The sequence below is a fragment of the Dermacentor silvarum genome, chromosome 3, assembly GCF_013339745.2.
Source record: "Dermacentor silvarum isolate Dsil-2018 chromosome 3, BIME_Dsil_1.4, whole genome shotgun sequence".
In the NCBI taxonomy this organism is placed as follows: Eukaryota; Metazoa; Arthropoda; class Arachnida; order Ixodida; family Ixodidae; genus Dermacentor; species Dermacentor silvarum.
Window position 1 is genome coordinate 177,336,392 of NC_051156.1, and position 23,189 is coordinate 177,359,580.

At 44.2% G+C, this 23,189-nt stretch overlaps 1 protein-coding gene across 1 annotated transcript; it reads right to left on the minus strand.

Moving 5' to 3' along the window:
- Window positions 1–13,080: 13,080 nt before the first annotated feature.
- LOC125944405 (uncharacterized) lies at window positions 13,081–15,591 on the minus strand. Its single transcript, XM_049664851.1, has one exon. The coding sequence runs from the start codon at window positions 15,589–15,591 to the stop codon at window positions 13,081–13,083; it is 2,511 nt and encodes an 836-aa protein (XP_049520808.1).
- Between the last annotated feature and the right edge of the window lie 7,598 nt (window positions 15,592–23,189).

A 23,189-nucleotide genomic window follows, 5' to 3' on the forward strand; every position in this document is an offset into this window, starting at 1 on the left:
TGGCAAGCCCATACTAACCGTAGAGCAGCATCACAATGAAGCAAACATGCGCTAATAAAACTACGGATTGCTTCTTGATGCTTTGGTTTTGTCCATATTGCCTCTTGTGCATCCTTTTGCATTTTGAAAGTGAATTTTTCCAGATTGCTGCTGTTATCGAGTTATCGCTGTGTAAAAAACACGCGTTTTTTTTTTCGTTTTTTTCTCTTTTTTGTTTGTTTCTTCGCCCTATTCTTGCTGCTCTAATACTCTTATGTACCCACTAATGATAGTAGGTCCCCCTGGCATTTTCTTACTCTGGTACCTCCTTATGATGTATATAATATGTAAGCCCGTCTTTTGTACATGCAATAACAAACAATAAACTTGAACTTGAAACTTGAACTTGAACGTTTAGTGAATTCAAAACTTCCAAAATGTTTTCGCGAAATCGGCATTTAGACAGCCCTGTCCAATAAGATCGCATGCGCGGTGGGTATAGGGTGAATCTATGTCGTTACGACTTGTGAGTTTATGTTAGTACCAGCAATTGCTCGGAAATATAAGCAGATGCTTGTATATATACAAGACCATTCTGAGCCGTAAGGCTAGATTTGAAGATCTCCGAACGCACTCAGAAGTATTGTTGTCACTATAGCGTTTCTGTACTTCGTTGCCACAAGTTCTCCCAATAAGAGGTGCACTCATTAGTCTCTATTTCTGGCACCATGCCTTCGTATTGAAGGTCTCTAGATTGTGACAATATAGCGTGCTTGTAAATGGTACACCTCAACCAGAAAAACACGGTGTTTGTTCATGTTATTTTCCGACTTTCAAAAGTTAAAAAAATACCTACAAAGCTTGGTTGAATTACATCACTATATACAGATGAATTGCCTGCACAGGCCGGCATCATTTGCAAGAAAAACCAAATAAATTCGCTCACTAAGTAAACTAATTACATTAGTTTGCCTTAATTCAATTAATTAAACACAATACGGCATACATTTATATTAGAAACTTAGAGGAAATTGTGACGAAAGTGTAGTACCGTGTTGCTACATTCGAATAGGCCGTGTAGACCAACCTTACTAGCGTGGAATTATTCGCTACGTATACCTTATTAGACAGGCGGCATCGCGAAGTCTGACTCACCGTCCAACTATGCTATAATGCGGTACGTTTTTCATTTACTGCTGAAAGGACTATGTGTTCAATTGGGAGTTGCTCAAAGCACCAATCGGAATCTGGTCCTTGAAAGAGGGAAATAGGACAACAGCTACGTCACAGACAGGTTAGACAGAGAGCCACGTTTCTTGGTGCTGCGTGTTTGATCAGGCAAATTTAACGAATATTGCGACGCCATTTGTTTCGATATACCTGATCATTTCGACATGGTTAACTGGTGAATGGTGTGCGCTTGTTTTATTGCGATAGCAATTATATGGACACTTCAACCGGATTTCTGCCGTCGCCGTCGCCGTGAGGTTCTCTAAAGATAAAATCTTCGCCGCGCGCCGTATGCCCGAGCGGAAGCGAAAGGGGACGCGTGCTATCACGGAGAGCGAACGCACTCAATCACCCACGCGCAAGCAAGGAAGCGGGAAGCCAGCGCCGGAGGGAGCGCGGGGGGGGGGGGGGGCGCACTTCTACTCTGCCAACAACCGTCGCTCGCTCGCCCACACCGTCTCTTATCTGCACACGGCTCTGACCTTTATGCGCCGTGCATTCGCCGCTCAGTTTCCGTTGAAGCGATAGACCGCACGTACCTTCGCCCGTTGCTGCGGCGTATGCGCTCGCTGCCAGTGTTTTGACAGTCGTTGTCTCCAGTCATTCAGTGTGATCTATTCATGTTTGTTTGTGCGCGCTCACACCACGCTTGTTCATTCAGTTAGAAATAGTCGGGCCACATTTTCCAACGCACGCTACACATGCAATGCTGCCCGGATCGGCAGTGCAGCACTACAGGTGTGTCCCGTCACACGCGCTGCTCACGGGCAACGCTTCTCATCAACACCACCGTTTCACACGCGCCTTCTCATGGTCATCGAGTCTCTCTTCATGTCGGTCTACTTACGCCGCAGCACACCTGCTTACTTAATCAGCTCATGTTTACTACAATTCATATTGCTGCCAAAGCCGCTCACCTTACTTCGTATGACATTGCTGTGTTGCTATCTCATTCATTGCTTCGCCCTTAGGGCGAAACTGTGACTTTCCTCCTTTACAATCACCATATATGTAGAGCAAACGCGCCTTCTTCCGACGCGCGAAAGGCCGTGGGGGGGGGGGGGGGGGGAAGGGAGGCGACGTTTAGCTGCGGCACCAAGTGCCTATGTATATCAGAGGCTCCGGCAACATTCACCAACGCCGCACGCATTTTGTGCGAACGCGGGCAAAACGCCGACGGCGTCGACAACAATTCTGCGTGTTGCCGGTGCTGCTGCATGTCAAAGTTTGTACAGCTGATAAAACTAATATCATTACTCCGTATAGCTCTCTACAAATTTGCTATCGCAATTGATGCTTCGCCTTTCAGGTGAAACTGCGACAACTTTTTTTCTTTCAAATGAAGTCCGCCTTGTCAGGTAATTCCTTTGTAGGGACGAGATTGATGTAACTTTTGTAGGCTTTTTGTAAGACATACAGCCACATGGTATATCTAAGATTTTACCGTCTACGTGACTACAGGTTGTTTTCTTATAGTGTACAGACTACCTTACCGAGCGAGCTTTCATCTGTTGTAAGGGCTCAGGTGGTTACTTAAATACTGTCCGCGTAATTGGCGAGTGGGCATGTAACTAACACCTATGCTTTTTCTACAACCTATAGTTGTTACACCTCTATAACGAAACCGTTGAACATGATACGGTCTTATACGAAAAGGTCAGCGTTCCTTATCGATACTTAAGAGCCGACTATGAATATACGATATAATGTGTTTAATTGTTGTTCGTTTACAAAGAACAAAAATGCGCTCACTGCCAATATTATTATACGAGCGAAGATGCCGCGCCATGCAGGCCAGTTTGACGAAGTATGCATTTTCTGCAGCGCGAAAGTTGCTTGCACGCGAATGGGTTCGAGCCTTGGATTCGCAAACGTTAGTATGCGCTTGCATCGCACGAGGCATGTCTTCACCTCATGTTCAGGATGAAACAGGTAATTATGATCATGATGATGCACTGGCATCCCCTTCGAAACGGGGCCATACTTTTAAGTCTTGGGTTTTGTCTACATCTCTTTAATCTGCTTTCTCTTCCTTAAAACTTCTATATCCACCTTGTACCGCAACCTGTGTCTGTAATGTATATAGTTCTTCCCAGCATTTTTGCCACTACTACTTCTAAATGTATGTTCCTTATCTCAACTGCAGACCTGGCAAAACGCTGTGCGCGAGCTCCTCCACATACATGGCATAATATTCCATTGTTTTCTGTCATTGCACCGCGGTTTTCTATCAGCGAGTAAATATGAGTGCGCCTCACTGAACCCCATAAGCACGTAGGAAAGATAATCGATTCTGCAATGCACTGCTGACGAGATGACGTGGCATTGTCTTCCTCTAAAATGAAAAGATAGGGATCAGTCATAAAAATGATGGTTAATATACTTCGTTAAGAGTTCCTGTAAAAGTGGATGCCGATATAAGGAATTGTTAATGCGGACCTTTAACGGAAATAGTTGACTTGATAATGGTTTTGTGAGCGTTTCCTTGGCTGCCCTTCGGTCATATTGCAGGGAACATGCTTGCAGAAAGTAAGGAACGCAGTTAACGGTGAACTTTATAATTATCTAGCAGATTAAAGACTACGCACATCAGTCACATTCTACATTATCTACAGACGCTTAACACAGCAGACGACTGCAGACGCTAAGCGTCAGGCCCAGTCGTCGATGCCCGACGTAGGCCCCGTCGTCGATATTACCCTGACGTCGATGCCCTGCATAAATGCCGCACCACCACACTTGCGTGCGGAGACGTCATCTGCAGCGAATATTTTGATTGAAACAGCAATTATATGGACAATACAGGCAAATTTTCACCGTCGGCGTCGCCATGAGCTTCGGTATAAAGCCCGCGCGCCCAATGTTGGGAGTCACGGGATAAAGTGCACCAATGGCGAGGAGAGGGAGGAGGGGTATCAGCGTGCGTCTCCTCCTCTAGTCCACCCATGACTACACATGGCGCGTATACGCCGCACATGCCTTATCTTGCAGGTGATCTCCAGAGGGTACATAGGCTGCACGAGTGAGGTGGCTGGCGGCTGCATGTGCGCTGTCTATCCGTATGCCTAATGCTGGAAATGGCGGAATCTAAAGTTAATTGTTAATGCGCTTAGAAGAGAGAGGCAGCAGGTGCGTACGCTCCCCTGCAATTTTCTCTCTTCATCACGCCAACGTTGTGACGAGTGTTCCCGATCATCGAGTGAGATCTAGAGCGCCATAACATACAGCTATTCCAAACTTTTCTATTTCAATTCTGCAACTAGCCCTCCACGATTTGTCACACAACCATCGGGACACCACCACTTCGCCTGTCCGCCACGCAACGCCACGAAAACAGCGAAAACGCTCATTTCTGATATGCGCACATTGATTATACGTGATTAGACCGAACAAAAGGCCAATAATTATTCTTGCTTGGACGCCTAGCTTTTCGCCATTAGCCCTCTGCTATTGGTCAAAAGCTTTCGGGCTATGCCCACTTCGCCTGTCTGTCACGCGACGTCACTAATCCGCGAAGACCCACCGCGTCCAAGGGACGTGTACGCCTTAAACATCGATTGATATGCCAAAACAAACTCATTTTTTTTTCTGAATAGCCGAAGACTGCCCCATTCCAAAATGATCAGAAGACGGCTGCTCGCCGATCGCTCTGGCACCGCTTCATCGGAGCTGCTGGGGAACATGCGTTTTTGCGCATAATAATACCTTTTGCGTGGCAATATAGCGTTATCGAGGCCGTTTGGCACCTATACGGTATCGCTCTGCCCAATCTTCTTTGCTGAGGATTTGTGTTAGCAGCACTTTAAACCTTCCGTTAGAAAATAGCGCCTCTTCCTCTTCACAATCGCTATCCCCTGTCAGCCAATCAGGTAACAAATAGCGCTCAATGTGGGCAATACTGTTCGCTTTGAAAGCAAACAAAAGTGACCTCCTATAAGCGAGGACAGCGTATGATTGAGCCTTTCAAAAGAACGCTGCGGATTGCACCAGATGTTTTGCTTCAATGGTAACGTGAATTTGACGTCAGGAGATTGGAATAAAAACAGATTGGAATAATTTTACATCCTAAAGTCCCTGTTCGTGCTTCCCTATGCCCGCTTGACAGGGAAAATTTAATATTTAGTAAGCGAATGTTTACTCAAATTTATACAGCTGATAAAACTACAAAGTTTCCTTCGTGTAGTTGTCCAGAGCTTTGCTATTGCTTTCAATGCTTCGCCTTTTAAGCTAAACTGCAGTTTCGGCTTTTTATTCAAACGAAATGCGGCGCATTATTTTTTTTTCGTTTCTATGCGTTTCAACAGTGGGAAGTTACCATGTGGTCACTGTAAAAAACAGTAGGTGACACTAATCTCTGACTTAGGTGCCTCTTAGTGGCACTCGTACCTCGGCGTTGGTATTCCTTAGGTCATCTTTGTGTATGTATGCTTTGAAAGAAGGACACAGACGCAGAGAACCATCGTATGCAGGTCTTCTTCTTGTGGGTAGGCTGTGCTTGGCCCGGCGGCTTCTCCGTCGGCCACCTCCATGGCGAACGCAATGCACGAACCGAAGTTAGGGGAGCAAGCGAGCGAACGTCTTTCCCCTGGCATGATATGTGGGCGAGGACCAAGAGAGGGCGAGGAGGAAGCCCAGAGTGCGCCACCTGGCGAGGCGTGGCCCCCTAGTGAGCGGCGCACAAAGTGCATCTTACGCGCCCTCTCCGGTGCCGACGTCAGAGCATGTAACCAGCGCGCGTACGCAACTGTTGCGAGCAAGCGAGCGAGCGAGCAGGTGCGCGCCGGGAGGGGAGAGTGAGAGTGGAGGGAGTGACGTCACATCCGCTCTGCTAGGCCGATGTTCAGTCCATGCCAGGCAACTTTTTTCTTTAGCCGGTTAAATATCATGCCACCTTCTTGTGTGTGATGTCATTACTTCCGCTTTCTACTTCCGGGTTTCCAGAAATTTCGCCAAAGTCGTGCTCATGTGGCGGGTCTCTAAAGTCTACGATTCTGTGCTTTGGCGTGCGGTAATCAGTGATTTCTAATTATTTCTAATTATTTCAGACACTTCAGTAAGTCAACTTGTAACTAAACTTATGCTCTGATATCATATCTCCAATGAAAACAATGAATTTTCTTCTGTACAATTTTTTCTCTATTTTTTTTTCTTATTTTGAATTTCGTCCGCGGTCGTCTAAGGAGGTTTCTAAATAATTTTAATTATTCTAGACACTTCAGTAACTCAACTTGTAACTAAACGTATGCTCTGATATCATATCGATAGTGAAACCCATTAATTTGGAACTGTACTATTTTTATTTATTTTTTCTGATTAATTTTGAATTTCGTCCCCGGTCATCTCAGGAGGTGAACCGGAAGTGCTGCGCAAGAAACAAGAGTGTCATTCGATGCTCGTGGCACTAATAACTTGGAAGAAGCTGTGTAAATCAGTCTTCATCCAACAAATTCATCATTCAGTGGAACAACATTTTAGTATCTACTTGGAAGTGTCCAAAGTGTGGTACTTGAAGTGAACTTGAAATTGAAATAATGGGGTTTTACGTGCCAAAACTACGATCTGATTATGAGACACGCCGTAATGGGGGACTGCGGAATAATTTGGGCACCTGGGGTTCTTTAACGGGCACCTAGATTTAAGTACACGGGTGTTTTCGCATTTCGCCCCCACCGAAGTGCGGCTACCGTGGCCGGAATTTGATCCCGTGACCTCGTGCATAGCAGCCCAACAGCATAATCACTAAGCAACCACTGCGGGTTAACTTGAAATGTAAAGTTTCCTTGCACCATTATTTGAAATTCAGTAATATTTGTGCAAATCAGTGTTCAAGTCACTGTTGAGGCGGCATTTGCCGCGTTCATGGCTTTTCTCTTTTCACGCTCGGTGAGTCGTTTTTGAATGCCCCCGGGGGGGGATTATCCACCTTGTTTTTTTTTTTTTGCATATTCTTACAAGTCTAACACAATTGAATATTTGATATAGTATTATAAATTCTGCGACGTTAGAGAAAGATTAGTGTTGCTTAGATAATTAAATCGGTTATCCTGTTTTCTTTGTGATATAGGGCTCGTAACCACCAGCTGGCGACTATTCAGTTTTTTTTTATTACATCAATTAGAGTTTTCGTTGACGGTAGAGAACTGTAATAATCGCTATCTGTTCACCTGATACATTTATATTTCAACCTTAAACCAAGATATTCAGAGTAAGAACACCGGTCGTTTTCCTTTGTAGAAGCGACAAAATCACGCATGAACTCAAGTTTGGCTTGAGGTCAAGTCAGGATGCCTACTCAACGACTGAAAACTTCGTAAATAATAGTCTTGTTTTATTTAAAACATGGCAGTCACTGCGCTGATCATTCCTTTTCTATTGTTGATACTTCACATTAGAGCTGGTTTAGGCACAGGCCGCAGCTGTATGAGTGTGACATGGCTACAAAATGCTCGTTTAAAGAGAAAAGAATTGAGTTAGTCATTCATGAGTTTCCGATGACGAACATTGTATCTGCGTAAAAAGGCAGGAAACACACAAAAGAGTAAGACTGGACACATACTTGCTATTTATTCGACAGTCCGCAAAATATAGCATGGACGTGAGAGTGGAAACGTACACAGAAAATTCTCTCGTGAAGCACGTGACAAGTAAAGAAGAAAAAAAAATGTATCGCCCTCAGGCCCTACAACTGCGTCATGTCAACATAACGGCAGTGATAAACGGCGCCAGTTTCAATGAGGATACCAATAAGGGCAAATCAGCACAGCACATGTTACATGGTTGAATGAGCAGAGGCTGAACCATGCGGAGAGAGAAGGGAAATGGGGTAGCAGTGATGGGAGAGAAGCAGAGCATTAAAGCCCAGGTCTCGTGTCACTTGCTTCTTTCTTAGTTCCTTGTCTTAGCGCTAACTTTTGTTTGTAACCTTGAGTAGCACAGCGTTAAAGAATCCATTTGGTATAAAATGTCTAAGGCACGAACACGTGCGTGCGTCTAATGCATGATAGTGTACCTATATGTTTTTTCTCTGCACCTCCATTTTAGGAATTAACATTTTTTTCGTTTATTTTATATATTGAAATCGTCAGAGCCCTCAGTTATTACAAACGCAGGATAGGGGTTGTATACGTAGACAATATAGCAATGAGTAATTTGTTTAAAGAGCAACTAGGAGTGGTATAAACTGAAAATACAACAGTTCAAGGAGCAAGAACTACACAGCAGACTATAGCGTTCGTTACACAAACCGGTTATGGGAGCTTTTAACGTACTATCATGGATGACGAGTTTTCAACCTTTCAAGCCACAACAACTTCATGGGAGCATTTATGTACGGCTATGTGAGTATGAGTCGTGCACATGTGGCATCAAATATGGGTGAAAAAGTTGTGATTGGCCGTAGAGATAAATGTTGTCACTACACGTAGACGTTGAAATGTTCAAACGAAATGTCAAAGCTACTGAGTATATCGGCAGTGAGTGGGCATATAGTATGCGAGTCTTCCCGAGATTAGAAATATGCTCGTAAATCGTAAATTGCTGCTTCAGTACTGATGTTCGATCACTGGCAAATGATGCGTCAATGAACGACTTAATCTGCGATGAAAGTTGGGCTTCTTTCTGATACGCCAAGCAAAGAATTCAAATCGCCCGTGATGTGAACATTTTTATCCCCACTTTTGAATCTTTGTATCAAACCATTCTTTTTATTCAAAGCACCTTGTGAGATGGTCAGCATTGGGCTAGCAAATGTCTCCAATTGTATACCGTTAACTCTTTGGATATCCTCGATAATGGCTGCTAACATCGCTTGCCGACCTTCGTTAGCCTAAAGCTCTGCTGAAGTCAGTGAGCTCATAGTCACTAATATTTTTCTTTACGTAAACTTTATGCAATTGTTCTTCGTAAAACACGATGTCGTGTATTTCCCATCCTCGACTCAAAAATAGCTATTTTGTTTTCTCATTTAGTTTACACAACCGTCATTAAAACACTGTTGATTTTTTATGTGTGCGTTTAGGTAGTGCTATGTAATATATACAGACCTATAGGTTTTCATTCTATCCCCGCATCTAAAATATCTTTGTCCCTACTTCAAAAAAGGTTAGCACACTACGACGGTTATTCTTATACGGTTCAGACTTCGTGATGGTGCTACAGTTCCGGCCAGTGGTTCCTTTTTGTTATGTTAAGGAAACGGACGTCGTAGTGGTCTTTGTATTCTATAAGCAAACAAGTACCAGAAAGCAAAATACTGTCATCAGATCTAATGCCGATTCGGCCGACGGTCACGTTGGCTCCGTATTCTTGGAACCGGTTATATTCTGAGTTGAGATAATTTATCTTTGTCGCATAGAAAGATTTTGGCTTATGTGCGCTACTTGATAACAAAGTAAATGACATCTACCTTAAGATGCACGAGACTTCATAGCGAAAGCTCCTTTGGGCAGCCACACTCCAGTAGCAACATTTCTTGCAGAATCCAAAAAGTGCTTCGATGTCGACAATTGCTGCATATAATCGAACTAATCTCTTCACTTTTAAACAAGACAATAATATCAGAAAAGCGTTTGAATATCACAAGTTTTCTTCTCCCGTGGTAGGACGCTTGTGACGACAATAAACAGCTAAATATCCATAATTGCACAGATTTTGTGCATCATTATTTTTTCCAACATTCTCGAATTCCATGTAGTTATGACATTTATATTGAGCTAACCATGCTTATGTTTATTCATTGCTACGTCCTTTCAGTCATGACAATTTTTTGGACACGCTGTGAGCATGAAACGACTTAAATAATTACTTTAGACAAAGAAAATTCTTTTTAGTGCGCAAAGCGTGGAAGGAAGGAAGGAAGAAGACGGAAGGACAAAGCGCACTAATTAAAAGATATGCCCTGAAAAGTGTGTTGAAGTGCAGGTTTCTTGCTCATGGGTAAGTTCGTTCGCATTAATATGGCAGACTGGTTGAAGGGCAGTGAGGAATACATTAGGAAGATCTAGGATCAATAAATTCACAAAAACACAAGCAAGATAAACCACGATGCAGTAGCAAGTGGAACTACGTGAGACACTATGTCACCGATACATTAACCGACACTTTAATGAGTGGGGCTTACTGGAGTGCTATGTGATGAACACACGCTGCAACCAAAAAAAGAAATGTCGCAGTTTCACCCGAAAGGCGAAGCATCAATTGCGATAGCAACTTAGTACAGAGCTATACGGAGTAAGGATGGTAGTTTTATCAGCTGTATAAACTTGGACATGCAACAGCACCAGCAACGCGCAGAACTGTTGTCGACGCCGTCGCCGTTTTGCCCGCGTTCACACCGAACGCACGCGACGTTGGTGACTGTTTCCAGGGCCTCTGGGGGCGGCTCGGAGGTTTTCGACGAGATCAGAACGGGAAACTCGTCGAGAAGCGTCGGAAGTCTTTACCACCTTCTCGCCTCGCATCGTTTTTATATATATACGCATTTGGTGCCGCAGCTAAACTTCGCCTCCCCTGCCTCCCTCCCATCCCCCCACGGCTTCTCGCGCGACGGAAGAAGTCGCGTTTGTTCTATATATATATATATATATATATATATATATATATGGTGATTGTAAAGGAGGAAAGAGACGTTTAATTCTGCAGCCCTTCAGGGAGCACGACGCAGAACGCGCGTTTGTTCTCAGCCGTGCATTCGCTCCCCGTGAAAGCGCGCGTCCCTCACGCCCTTTCACTCGCACATACAGCGTCCGGCGCGCGGCGACGATTTCATCGCCGTTGACGTCATACGGAACCTCAGGGCGACGGCGACGGCGACGCCTATGGCACAAATCCTCTTTGAGTGTCCATATAATTGCTATCGCAATAAAACACAAAGTCACATCATTAAAATATAAGCGTTAGTAAGAGTTACTGAAATCCACAGTGAGAACAGAGAGGCAATTGCAAGGGCTGGAGCATGCCACTAACACGTCGTCTAAACACGCATGAAGAGATTCACTACATGCTATGTTACTTTATGTACAATCGCAGGTGCTAAAAATAATGAGGCTCCGTACACATGCGCAATGGAATGCTATGATTCATGATAATTTTCTCAAAGCACTCCGGAAGATGTGGCGCGATTGGTTAATTGTTTACCGTTGAATACAGAGTACACATGTATGTACGTACAACAGCAATTGACCATTGAGACATTGCGCCGCCACTATAAGTGCCTTCAATTAAATCTATCGCTCCGTACCATCAAATTTGCGAATCTTCATGTAGACAAATTCAACAGTATGTACCGGCAGTGAAGTTTGATGCAGCGAGTGTACTTTTCAAGAATATTGTGCGTGCATGAAAAAAATTACATTAAAAATGTTTGCTTTTAGTTCAGCGTCATGGTACTAATACATTTTATGGTTTTAACGGTATGTGTATTCCAATATCCGTCTTGTGATGAAGCTCTTTATAAAAAAATGTTTGTCTTTTGTGCCACTTTCTGGATGGAATCGTATTATGCTACCAATAAAAACACCAAGAACCTTTACTACTCACTAAATACGCCTGATTTCTGTCCCTGTCTCTTTCTGCACACACTCACACAAACATGTGTGGACAAGGAAAAAATTATTTAATCTATATCCATTACAATATTGCTTCTATGCTTCTTAGAGAGGAAAAACAAAACCTAACTGGCCATAATTTTAACGAATGAGGGAAGCACACAGCGTTCTCACAACTGTAACTGATCCGTTAAAGAATCCACATACCTTCTCACCGTAAGAAATTCTGTTAACATCCAAGGAAATACTTTTGATGTCGAAAATAGGGACAAACTAGACATCAAACATAACAATCACTTTGATGTATGGCACACTAGTATAATGTGTGTCCTTTAGCGCAGTCAACACTGGGGCCAAAGTCTAAGGTTTCGAGCTCCTTTAAAATAACCCCCGCCTTCACAAATGGGTGACACTGCGCCAAATAGATGAAAAGTAAGGCACCTTTTATGTACAGGCTATATACAGAATGAGGTAGCCAAAATGGCCAAAAAAGAAACCACGCGTAACCTCCCGGCAATCACCGCCGTCTCCATAGCCTTACACGACAAGAACACCAATGTTAACTTACATCGCAAATTGTCACAGCAAACCACTATTCGCAAACATTGCGCAAGAAACAGTGACTAGATTTTTAGTCCTTATAGATGCCTTATAAATACGGCTTGCAAGCAAAATCTAATTAATTTTTCTGTTTTACGTAAAACACTGAAATAAATGGAAACACTATTAGCCCATATAGCTAGGGGCAAGCCATCCATTTAAATGTTGATTAAGACTAACAATCAAAACGAAAATCTCCGCATTCATTTCATTGACACTTGCCACACATCACAACCGGTGATAATACACACATGAAGAACCTTTCACTTCACAGTAAAATATAAATGCAACCCAAAGCATTATCACTCGTTTAAAAAAAAGCATCATGCGCAATTTTTTGTTACGCTGAGTAAGCATGTCCAAACACACCGTCTCCTGAGTAGGCGACTGCCGACCGACCACTGAGGTAAAATTTAACGCTTTCAGCAGTCTATAGTGTTACCGCTGTTGTGGAAAAAAAGCAAAATCTGATGCTCCTCCGGATTTGCGGTAGTGTAGTGATTTAAGACCAGCTACGTTTTACTACAGCCATCTCCGTGCGCCACTGATAAACCAACTTATTGTGTCTCACTAAGCATTCACCATGTGTCATCTAGCGGTCATTGTACACGTATAGTGAATAGTTGGCTCCCGTTATTATACATCTTCAATCACTCTTTCTGAGAAAACTAGAAGCACATGACAGACCTCGCCATCCATTCGAAACATTGTAAAGTTTGCCGAAAATTTACAAATGTTCTATCAACTTCATCGTCTTGATAGAGTCACTTTCGTTCACAACCGTATCGCACAGATCACACCTTTCAAGCATGGTGTCTTCAAAGCCAGAGTCTCTTCGATCGTGACACTCTCGGGACAACTCGATGTGTTGCTGCTGTTGCTGAGAAAGAATTGTGGCCTGTAGAGGCATTGAACTGTAACCATGTACCCTGTAGCGGTGCTGCTGGTGGTGCTGGCATGCATGCGGCGGAGGGTAACGGTGAGGCATGCTCGAAGTGGGCGACAAAGAGCGTGGTGACCCAAGCATGGAAAGTTCTTGCGACTCCGTCGACGTCAGGGATTCCAGCGTGGTGGTATTCGTGTCGCTGGAAGATTGTTTTCGGGATCTCTTCGCCATGGCAAACTGGGACTTCCTGAGGCCGCCGAACTGAGAAATTGCCTGTGAAGGAGTGACCACACTCATCTCGCGCTCTTCGAAGGCAAATGACCGACCTCGCTTCAGCGCCGGCCGACATGGGTGTCCAGTAGTTGCATATGAGTTATACTCGGAGGGCACGCTGCCGCATCGCTGTACATGGGCCATGCTGGTGGGAGAGTGCGGCGCCACCTGGTTAGTTTCAGCACTACCAGCGAGGACAGAAGCGCTGCTCCGTGACTCATATCTAGTGCTACTTCCATGGTGAGGCTGGCAAGAATCGATAAAATAACGGCACCACTCTTCATGGTTGATGCTGCTGTTGCACGACCTGTCGCATGCTGCTGTAGGTTCATTCCTATTGGCGTAACGACCCCGAATACGGAAGGACTTGCTGCGATCCCCTGTTGAGCGAATGGTGGCATTCGTGGAGGTGGGCTTAACGTACCTCTGACAATTTCTTGAAAATCGCTCGGACGGGACTTCTGGGTTGTCCAGAGACGCTCGTCGGTAGAAGCTGTTCCTAACAGCCATGCGGTGGTGCACAGGCCTGTGTGTATTGCGAAGGTGCGAGTTCTCCTGCTGGAACAGCTGCTGTGGCTGTTCTTCCATCTCATCAACGCAGAGTGGGTGGTGCACTACTACAGAGGACCGCCTGGATGGCGTGAGATTCGGGTCAATTGTGACGGCTACAATCTTCCATTCGCCTGACTTATTTCGGTAAAGAGAATGCCTCATCAAGGACCTCTGGTACTCTTCGCTTTCGCATGAGCGCAATGAGGCAGTACTTTCTGGCGCCCTCGTGCCTCCTGAGCACTTTCGCTCCCGGAGCGGGCTCTGGTGGCTGTAGTGATAACCTAGTGGCGAGAAAAAACTAGGCTTGCGCTTCAGGCAGGCGAACATCTTACGAACATGCTTGCGAGTCGCTTTGTTCCTGATGACGTACAGGTACGGATTAATGAGTGACGAGGAGAACAGAAGCAGCATGGCAATGGCTGGAAGATTGCGCAAAGGCGTTTTTAAAGTGTGCGCATGTTGTGTTTCCACAAGAGTCATGGCGAAGAACGGAAGGAAGCAGGCTGTGAAGGACACTACCACGAAAACGCCTGTGCGAACAGCCTTCAATTTGTCACCGAACAACGAAGACGCTTGGCTATGTGAAGACGTTCGTTTAGACCACGCCGACTTCCGGGGAAGGTGAACAGGCAGGTGACTCCTGCCGTCCGGTCCTGCAGACGAGGGCGGGCTTATCTCGTTGCTTCCGCTCTTGACGTTGCGAATGCGGGTGCACGCACTGTTACGCCGAGCTGCTTGAAGCATGGATGCGTAGATCCACGTGATTCGAATGAATGGCAGCAGGAAGCCCAGAACACTGAGGACGCAAGCGTACGCTAAGGTAAGTTGACCGGTGTCGTACCAGGTAACAGAGCACATCGCCCATCTTTTCTGGTACTGCAAGCCTGATACACCCACCAGCGGCGGCACTGAGACGACTAACGCACACACCCACGTCGACACGATTAAAACGCTCGTCCTCTTCTTTGTGATGGTCATTGAGTAGTGAAGCGGGCTATTGACGGCGCAGTTCCGGTCAACGGCTATGAGTAGAATGGAGAACACATTGGCCATGGTGAGGCACATCGACACTGTGCCGTGTATCTTGCAAAAAATGTCGCCGAATATCCATTCTTGAAACATGACGGACACGAATACAAATGGAAGCACGATGAACGTCTGCAGGAGGTGCACGATGGCCATGTTGAGGACAAACTTGTTGGATGTCATGCGAATTGATGGGCGCTGATAGAACAGGACAAATACAAGTCCGTTTATGGCGACGCTTGACACCATGATGATGAGAAGAAGAGTGTAATGAACTTCCGCATTGATGTAGCTGAAAGATAACTGGTCTTCTGTGCTTTCCTTCGAAGTTGGAGCTGCTGCAAAGGCTTGACCAGAAAGTGAGAAATGTTGCGTATTTGCAGACTCGTGAGGAAAGCTGTTGGTGATGGCCGGAGCTGGGTTCTGGGCAGTGAAATTGTTGCTCGCTGGGCCCGCCCGTGGAATTACAGCAGGTATGTCTCTCTCCATGCTCAGCTCCATGGCTTCGTTTGATCGTGAAGGCCAGGTCGTCTTCAAGAAGGCTATGTTCCTGCGAACATTAGAAAAAAAGGGGAAATACACATGACCATGAGAGTAGGCTGGGCAAACACACATTTGCGTGTCAGTTCTATTTTCTCTTCAGTGTTATGATGCGCAGGAACTGCACAGTTTGCACCAACGAAATAGAGCAACAACCATTTACCTCACAATAATTCATAATATTGTTTTACTATCCTATATTCAAAATGGACAGTTTCGTTGGGGATAAGCACCCTTTCAAGTAACTTATTATCAACGGCAGCGCGGAATTGTAATCTCGTCACTAGAGTGGAGACTGCTAAACCATGACAAATATTCTTACTTAGAATGCAGTAAATATAGCATAACTATCTTACTGGTATAATCACTTTAAATAAACAAACGTGATGACGAAGCTGAGTAGGTGCATATTTAAATTGAATTAGAGGTATTTAATTACCTCTAATGCACGCAATTTCGCACACAAAGAAAAATAGGCTGACTGAAGCCGCATGTGATGGTTACCCTTGCAAATGAAAAATATTTTTTCTCACAAGGCTACTGGTGCACGTGAATAAACAACGCACCCATTGCCGATAATTCAAGGAAACGAATAAAAAGAGTCACCGAATCAGACGAACAACCACCGACAAACAACCAACCCCTCTCGTCAATCAACGACACACAAAATTGATATGATTTAGGAATCGCATCTGTTGATCGTTAAGTCGTACGACGCCCCAGCGACACGCACGGTGTCCTGACTAATTTGTTGGAAAGCCAGAAAAATTTCCAAAAAAGGCTAGAAAAGGGAAAGCGTGGAGATGGCGACATCCTCTTCAAATAAGAAGAATCTTAAGCTACCTCCCTCCTGCCGCACGATTCTTGGCCTAATCATCCTTGTGGGTACGAGCCATAAAAGAGGATCATTGTCCACATCATTTTAAGGAACCGCGAAATGTTGTCAGAATCTTAAACAGCTACATTGCGCACTTGTTTTATTCAGGAGTTCTGCATCCATGCATGATCTGCGGGGTACGTTGGTGTTGGTTATGAGGTCAAAAAACAAGTGTCGACGGAGAAGAAGCATTCAGTGACACTTTTCCAGTGACACTTCTTTTTCTACAAGTTACCAAGCTGAGTTTTTGGTATAGCATGTCCAGGACACTACCACGTGCCCCTCCATTGCAAAGGTTCTCACCAGTCATTCAGTCGGATATATCTGTTACGCATTAAGTCTGACGTGCTAAATTAGGTCTGAAACAGTTTGTGCTTGGTAACCTTTTTTTTAGTACACAAAGAAAACAGGACAGAAAGGAACGACGTGGACACAAAGCTAACTTCCAACGTTTGGTTTATTTTTCGAAATGGTATAGAAAACAGATAGCAGCAGACACAGGTGCACTTGTACAAGTTTCGTACTTAAAAACGGCAAAGATGAGTTTGTGTCAAGAGTTAAACACTTGTGTTTGCTGCGTAGCAGCAATCATAAGCGGTTACTTCCGATGCTCCCCCTAATGACGTCTCTCTTTTTCAATCTGATTTAAGAAGACGAAGCAACGAATGCATGAGTGATCGATGATCTTTCAAGGACAGGTAAGTACTTTAAATACATGGAAACTGACGAAGCCAAAGCATCACTGGCTGAGCAAGCAAAAATAATCAGTGAAGTATTGAGTGACATCGTGAAAAGCAACGGTTGAGTGATTCCTTAATATTCTGAGTGCACACGTTGTGAAGGCTTTGAAATGTACCGGAAAGTAAGAGAAAGCCCATCACATACCAAATGGCTGGTAGCGGCAAGCGAATTAATCAATCGTGCACACTTTATACACGCTGTAGAAAGGCGTAAGCGTTAGAATAGTTTTTATTGTACAGTAGTAGCTTACGTGCTACAAAATTCTCTTCGGTTTAAATGACTGTGTTTGTTTCTCTGGGATCCTTTTTTTTTTTCGCTGTAGTCCTTGTTAACACCTGTACATCTGTATACATTGGGGCCAACCTTAGATTTCAGGGCCCGAATTCATAAAAACTTCTTACGCTAGAATGTTTCGTAAGAACGAATTTTGTCCGATCCGTATTCCAGACATATCATTAGCAAAGGCGGCCAGCCAATGGCAAAGCGAACTTACAAAAACTTTGTGAATCTGGCCCCAGTTGCCTTAGCATGAATTTGCGGATACATCAGCTTTTTAGAACAGAGTGCTCACTCACTCCACTTCGGAAAGCCAAACGAGAATAAACATTCGGGCCGGAAGCGAATGGAAAATAGAAAAAAGAAACGATAGGAAATCGGGATGTCAAAGTCTGTCTTCCCCGCCAGCAATCCCCCTCGCTCCCCTCAATTGCACGTAATTGGAAGTGGTTCGCGAAGACCTGGTTATCACATACATTGTGTCATAACGTGTATGGTAATTATTCTGTTTTTTTTTTCTTCCTAGGCTCCTACTTGCCGAAAAAACACTTGACGCCCTATACGCAAGACTGGAATCAAGACTGCCAGCCGTGTGATTTAATGAGCCGGAAAAAGGTATTTACACAGCTTCCTGTTAAAAAAATTATAAAAGCAAAGCAAGAGAATGGCAAGATATTATTAAATTCTTTGTCAGTCGCTGCTTAATATTAATGAACGGGCTTAAGCTTTTCCTTGTAGCAACATAAGCTAAATTGCACAGAAGAGAGAATGCACAACCAAGCGCGCAATATTTCTGGATGACATGCTTCTATATAGTGTGTTTTGTATTATTTCCTGAAAAGAAAACGAAATGTGTTGTGAACACCGGGGTAAAATGTCAGACGTTTTAGTGAGGAATAATTTTGCGCGCGACAAATGTCACGCGTGGTTTGGCGCATTGAAGGTCAAAACCGGAGAAAGCAGAAACAAAGCAAAGCGGCGTCTTCTCCAGTCACGTGACACGTAATTATTATTTGGTGCGAAAACATATAGACACTTGAAAGAAATGAAAGGGAGCCTAAGAACACGTGTACGACTTCGGGAAGCTGCGCAAGAAAAATGTCTCCCTATCGGCTGTGCTCTTTCCGGAAGCAACGGCTTCGTCCCGGAAGAAAGCAATCCGGAAACGTAAACACGCGAGCTGGCATTTTGAGCACGACTATATTGGCATTTTGAGCACGAAACAGTACAAGCTAACACCAGCAAGCAAGGAGCACAAATACCGCAAACTTCGAACCGAGCTAAAGGAGAGTCCCGGATCCTATTGCAGCATTATCTGCAAGGCGACATGTCCGTTCTTTCGCTAAACTACTAATCCTCACGTGGCCTTCGCAATGAGAAATAGTCCGTGCTACGAAGACCGAGGTCGCAAATGTACCGTACTGTCCAGCTGGAAGTTCGACGAGAGAGCAGCATTAAAGAACCTCACGATGCTTGTCTGCAGAAAGTTGTAGTTCGCGTCAATGATGGCACGCTGCATTGGCGATCTCGATTATCAGCTTTCAGGGTCTCCGAGTCCTTTCGTTCTTCCTGCAGAAGTTACGCTTGCCCTATTCCCCAAGTAGATGTCTCCACTCTATTTTTCTGCCAACTGTTGTACTCGTCTCGTAACGTCTAATTCAGAACTTTGCACAGCATAGATGTTCCGAAGAGTTTTGTGTGTACATTCTCCCGTCTAAGTTGATAACTATTCTGCTTTCGGTAAAAAGCTTTCTTTATGTTTTCTTTAGCCAGGTTTGCCTATTGCCATTCTTGATAGTAGGGTGCATGATATTTGCGGTGATTCTCTCTATTTGCACATCAATTTTATTATTTTCTATGTACTGCACGGAGCGACATGCTTTTTCACTACTTGAGCAGCGTATACCCAAAGATCCGACAAAGAAGGCCTCAGGCTGGTGGAAAAAAAACACAGAAAGGCTGCCACAGAAGTAGCCAAGCGCATAATGTTATTAGGTTCTGATCCGCAAGGGAAGCTGTCAGCTTCGCATTACAACAATGAGTTGGTGAGGTGATGCCTGCTTGTTGCTCGTTAAACCAGTGACATGTGATTTAAGATTTTCTTGGTCTTTTTCTGGATGCTTTCATCGATAACTGACATTCGTTTTTTCACATGTCATATTCGGTGATCACGATATCACTTCCGTGAGACAAAATGACGTCGTTACGCAGTCATTTGTCCAAGGGCAGAGCTTCCGTCAAATGAGCTGTTTTGAAAATTTACGTAGCGGTTAATTGTTTCGAAATTGACACGCAGCTAGTATGCAATCACTTCAGTATTTCATCTTTATTTGAAAGCTCATAGTGTGATGATACACCTTTGGTATAAATTTGTCCTTTACTCAAATAACAAAGTCTGGGAAAGCGTTCAGACAGAGAAAAGGGGCGACATTTAAAAAGATAATGTGTGTGTCTTAATTATCGGCTCCTGTCTGCTCCGCTTACGTGCATTCGGGCCCAGATGTTTAGTTTTGTTATAAGTAGGTTAAGACGGAGAGGTTGACGCAGAAAATTCCACGCAACTAAATTACTCACTTCTCTACAGCAAGAAAACAACATTAAGCGATTATAGATATAATGGCGGTAAAGGAAAGACTACGACGGCAGAGCATTCAGTCGGCATTGAATTGCCGCTAAACAAATTGTGAATACACTTCCCAGTGTTCTGTTACTACGGCAACATACTCATTGTGCCATCATCCCGATATTACGACCATATAAAACCAGCAGGCAATGAAGCGAAGGAAAACACTAGATAATTAGCTGTGGTTGAAATGAAAATGTAGAAAATAATTAAGAAACACGAAAATGAAAGTGGACGAAAAGATAGTTTGGTGCCGCTTAGGACCCAACCCACAAACTTCGCTTCACGAGTGTGATGCACAACCAGTTGTGCTACAGCAACGGCCATCAATCCGTCCACCGCCTTGGGTAGCTAAGTTTACTATATAGATCTCGCCCTGTGAGTGTTAGCCAGCGCCACTCAAAGCCATGGCGGGCGGACGTGGAACGCCCTTTTTTGTCAGATGGCGTCACGTAACACGTGAGCGTAGGACCCTCGTATGCTAGATAATAAACCCTCGTATGCTAGATAATAACATCAAGGCGGCCAGGTTCGTGACCTTCGCTATGAATGAACGAGGAGAAGGGAAACAGGGGGGCTCGAGCTTTGTTAATCACGACCATATAAAGCCGGCAGGCAATGAAGATAAGCAAAGCATAGCGGTAGTTAGCTTTCGTTGAAACTGAAAAGTATAAAATAATGAAGAAAAAAGAAAATTAGAACGGACGAAAAAAGTAAAAGAAAGAGCGGGACTGAACCCGCAACCTTCGCATTGCGGCAGCCTTGATGCCATTAGGCCGCAAAAGAGCGTTTATTAGCCACGTGACTGCTCTCCTAAGTTCAAGTGTTACGTGACGCCATCGGGCAAAAAAGGGTGTTCCATATCCGCCCGTCATGGCTCTGAGTGGCGCTGGCTAACATTACCAGGGCTAGATATAGGATACATAAATACCGAAGTTCGTGGACGGACTCACGGCCGTCGTTGTAGCATGATTAGTAGTGCATCGCACGCGTAGTGCGAAGGGTCTAGGTTCGGTCCTCACCGGCCACAAGTTAAATTTTCGTGCACTTTCGTTTGCTTCATTATTTTCTATATTTCAATTTCCACCATAACTAATTGCCCCTATGCTTTCCTTGGCTTGATTGCCTGCTCGCTTGATAAGGTCGTGATTAACAAAACTCGAACCCTTCTTTTTCCCTTCTCTTCGTTCAATCTAATATTAGAAACACATTTCGCATTTTCTCAGATATCTTTTGGAAATGCTGACAGAAATTGTTAGCATGAATGTTGGAACGGATAATGGCAATCATAGAACTGGCACTGCTGAAAACTAATTTATGCTCATTCAGCTCCTATCTATTTAATAAAAAGAATACGACCGACTTCAAAAAACCGTCCTTCCACAAACAACGGGATACTGGATGAAGTCACAATATTACAAAAATAACAGAAAAGCGTTGGTTTTTGTGCGCAAACATATTGCCTAAAAAAAGCTGGAGTGAATTGTGTTGCAAAAAAAAAAAAGAAGACAGGTCATGTTTGGAAACTTTTTTAGTTCCAAACCGCCTTCGGTGTAAGTTGCAAAATGCTTAAACACTCACACCGCTCTGAGACGCTACACCCATGCCAGGGACCCATGCGAGGTAAGCATCCCGCAGAGAAACGTGCCTTTGGCGAGAATACATAGTGTAATGAAAAAAGTGTCCCCTTTCTCGCAATAACAAACGCTCTATGTAGCTTGTTAAACACGGAAGCGATGAAGATGAGATTCTTTCTTCTGTTCTGTCTTTTTGTTTAGCTCATCTCCTTGTCAACGCTTTCTTGTTCGTGAGTCGGGTGATTTTCTTTTAGTTACCTATCGCCGTGTGTTTCTGACAGCGCAAAACAACCTGTAACTCATTTCAATAGTTACGTGCAGTGCAGAATAAACCAAAGCATGCAACGCGACCCTGTGCGCTCGTAGGAAAATGGTGCCGTAACGACGCAGCCTATATTTTCCGAACTGTCTAGCGCTATTTCTTATTAAGGTAGCATACGAATATGTATGCTGCTGTAACATATGTTCTAAGGGTTAAAGTTAAGAATGGTTGCCGTTAAACTGAGCGGCCCAATTTTCGAAGCTTTTAGTTCGTAAGTGGTGTTCGTCATTGGCTGGCCGGCTTCAGTGATATGTTTGCGCTTGACTATCATCTGATCTTACGAATCAACACAAGCTTTGGAAAGCAAGTTACTATACTGAATCTCCAAGAGATTCGTACGCTTGAGAAGACATAGTTAAGACACAGAGTTGCTCTTTCACCCTCTGGGGGCCTCATTCGTTTATTTACATCTTCGTTGGCGCACCTATTCAGGATCTAGGGTCTGTATACATGAAAAGCTCTTATTATAGAATCGTTCGTTAGAGTAAATTTTGACAGATACTAAGACTGGTTAGTGAAGGCAGTCGCCCAATGGCAAAGAGAACTTACGATCGAAAAGCTTTCTGAATTTGGCCGCGAAACCTCAGCGTTATTGTTCCGGGCACTGCACAGAACAGACGAGCTTAAGCATAAATCTCCGTGCCGTATGCCAAGACTTGTAATAAGGCCGACACAAGAGCCGTCGAGGAACAAAACCACCGCGGGCCTTTGTCGCCGCGAACAAGGAGCGTCAGCGGAGCGAAATATGACGACATGTCATGGCGAGTCATATAACACAGTGTTCTCAAAGCGCAAGGAACAAAGAAGCTATCTTGAAAGTAACAGGCGTGTGCCAGGAAGAGCGAAGGAATTTATTACGCCTTCGTGTTTCTCTATGTAGATAAGAAACTTTCTCTTCCGTTACTTTGCTCTTCCCTGCTCTTTACAGCACACGCCTTATTGAACGGAGAACTACGAAGGCTCCTTTCCCGAGGTTCGCGTCCAAGATTTAAGCTTAACGCGGAAACACGGCATAAATATTTGCAGCCGGGAATAACGGGGAGTGATGTCAAGTGTCAAAGACTATTGGCTTTAAAGTTTCCGATACCACACGTTACTGTTACTTTTTTTTCAGATATATGTTCTCGTAGCTTGTGTGTGTCG